Source organism: Babylonia areolata, chromosome 1, assembly GCF_041734735.1.
Source record: "Babylonia areolata isolate BAREFJ2019XMU chromosome 1, ASM4173473v1, whole genome shotgun sequence".
NCBI lineage: Eukaryota > Metazoa > Mollusca > Gastropoda > Neogastropoda > Buccinidae > Babylonia > Babylonia areolata.
Window position 1 is genome coordinate 14,162,766 of NC_134876.1, and position 1,003 is coordinate 14,163,768.

General features: G+C 52.2%; 1 protein-coding gene across 1 annotated transcript in view; it reads right to left on the bottom strand.

Moving 5' to 3' along the window:
- Positions 1-316: 316 nt before the first annotated feature.
- Positions 317-1,003, bottom strand: part of LOC143291261 (acetylcholine receptor subunit alpha-1-B-like) — a 34,563-nt gene continuing 33,876 nt past the window's right edge. Inside the window, exon 8 of the mRNA XM_076601090.1 lies at positions 317-782. Within this exon, the coding sequence (XP_076457205.1) occupies positions 361-782 (422 nt within the window). The 3' untranslated portion in view covers positions 317-360. The remainder of the gene's footprint in view (positions 783-1,003) is intronic.

A 1,003-nucleotide genomic window follows, 5' to 3' on the forward strand; every position in this document is an offset into this window, starting at 1 on the left:
ACTGTTTTTATTTATTTACCCCGCCATGTAGGCATCCATACTCCGTTTTCGGGGGTGTACATGCTGGGTATATTCTTGTTTCCATAACCTACCGAACGCTGACATGGATTACATGATCTTTAACGTACGTATTTGACCTTCTGCGTGCGTATACATGTGCGTGCGTGCGTGTGTGTGTGTGAGTGTCTGTGTGTGTGTGTGTGTGTGTGTGTGTGTGTGTGTGTGTGTGTGTGTCTACATGTGTGTGTGTGTACATGTGTGTGTGTGTGTGTGTGTGTGTGTGTGTGTGTGTGTGTGTGTGTGTTTACGTCAGTGATGCGCTCACCGAACAAACCAACCAACCCCCCCCCAAAAAAACTTCTACGAAGCAATAATACTGAAAACGATAATACTCAGTAAGACCAAAACCACAATGTACGCCCGCAAACAGAAAGCGTCCATGACCATTGACACCCTCTTCCACGTCACTTCCGCCTCCTCAGACACAGCAAAAGCAGCAGGACCTTCTCTCTCCACGGGCGACACCTCGTCCTGCTTCTCTCCCGCAGGGGGCTTCAGAGAGCCCGGACTGAGGTTGCTGCGTGAGGGGGCCGCGACAAACAGGCTGTGCTGGGTCCGGTTGGCCTTGGGTCGACACATGAGACGCATGAGGAGTCTGACGAAGGCCTTGACCCGTGGGGGTACCGGCTCCGCGGCGTCATCCCGGAAGTACAGGTTGAGGCTGAAGATGCTGAGCACCACGGACAGGGTACACAGGAACAGCACCAGTGCCACGTACACCTCTGGTGGGTGGGTGGTCGGGGGAAGGGGTGGGAGACAAAGAAAGAGAAAATAATGAATTTAATGACACTGTTGTTGTTGCTGCTGCCTCTAGTGCTGCTGCTACTTCTGTTACTACTACTGCTGCTGCTGCTGCTGTTGTTGTTGTTGTTGTTGTTGCTGCTGCTGCTGCTACTGCTGCTGGTGATGCTACTACTACCAGACACATGAATGGTAGGGCCAG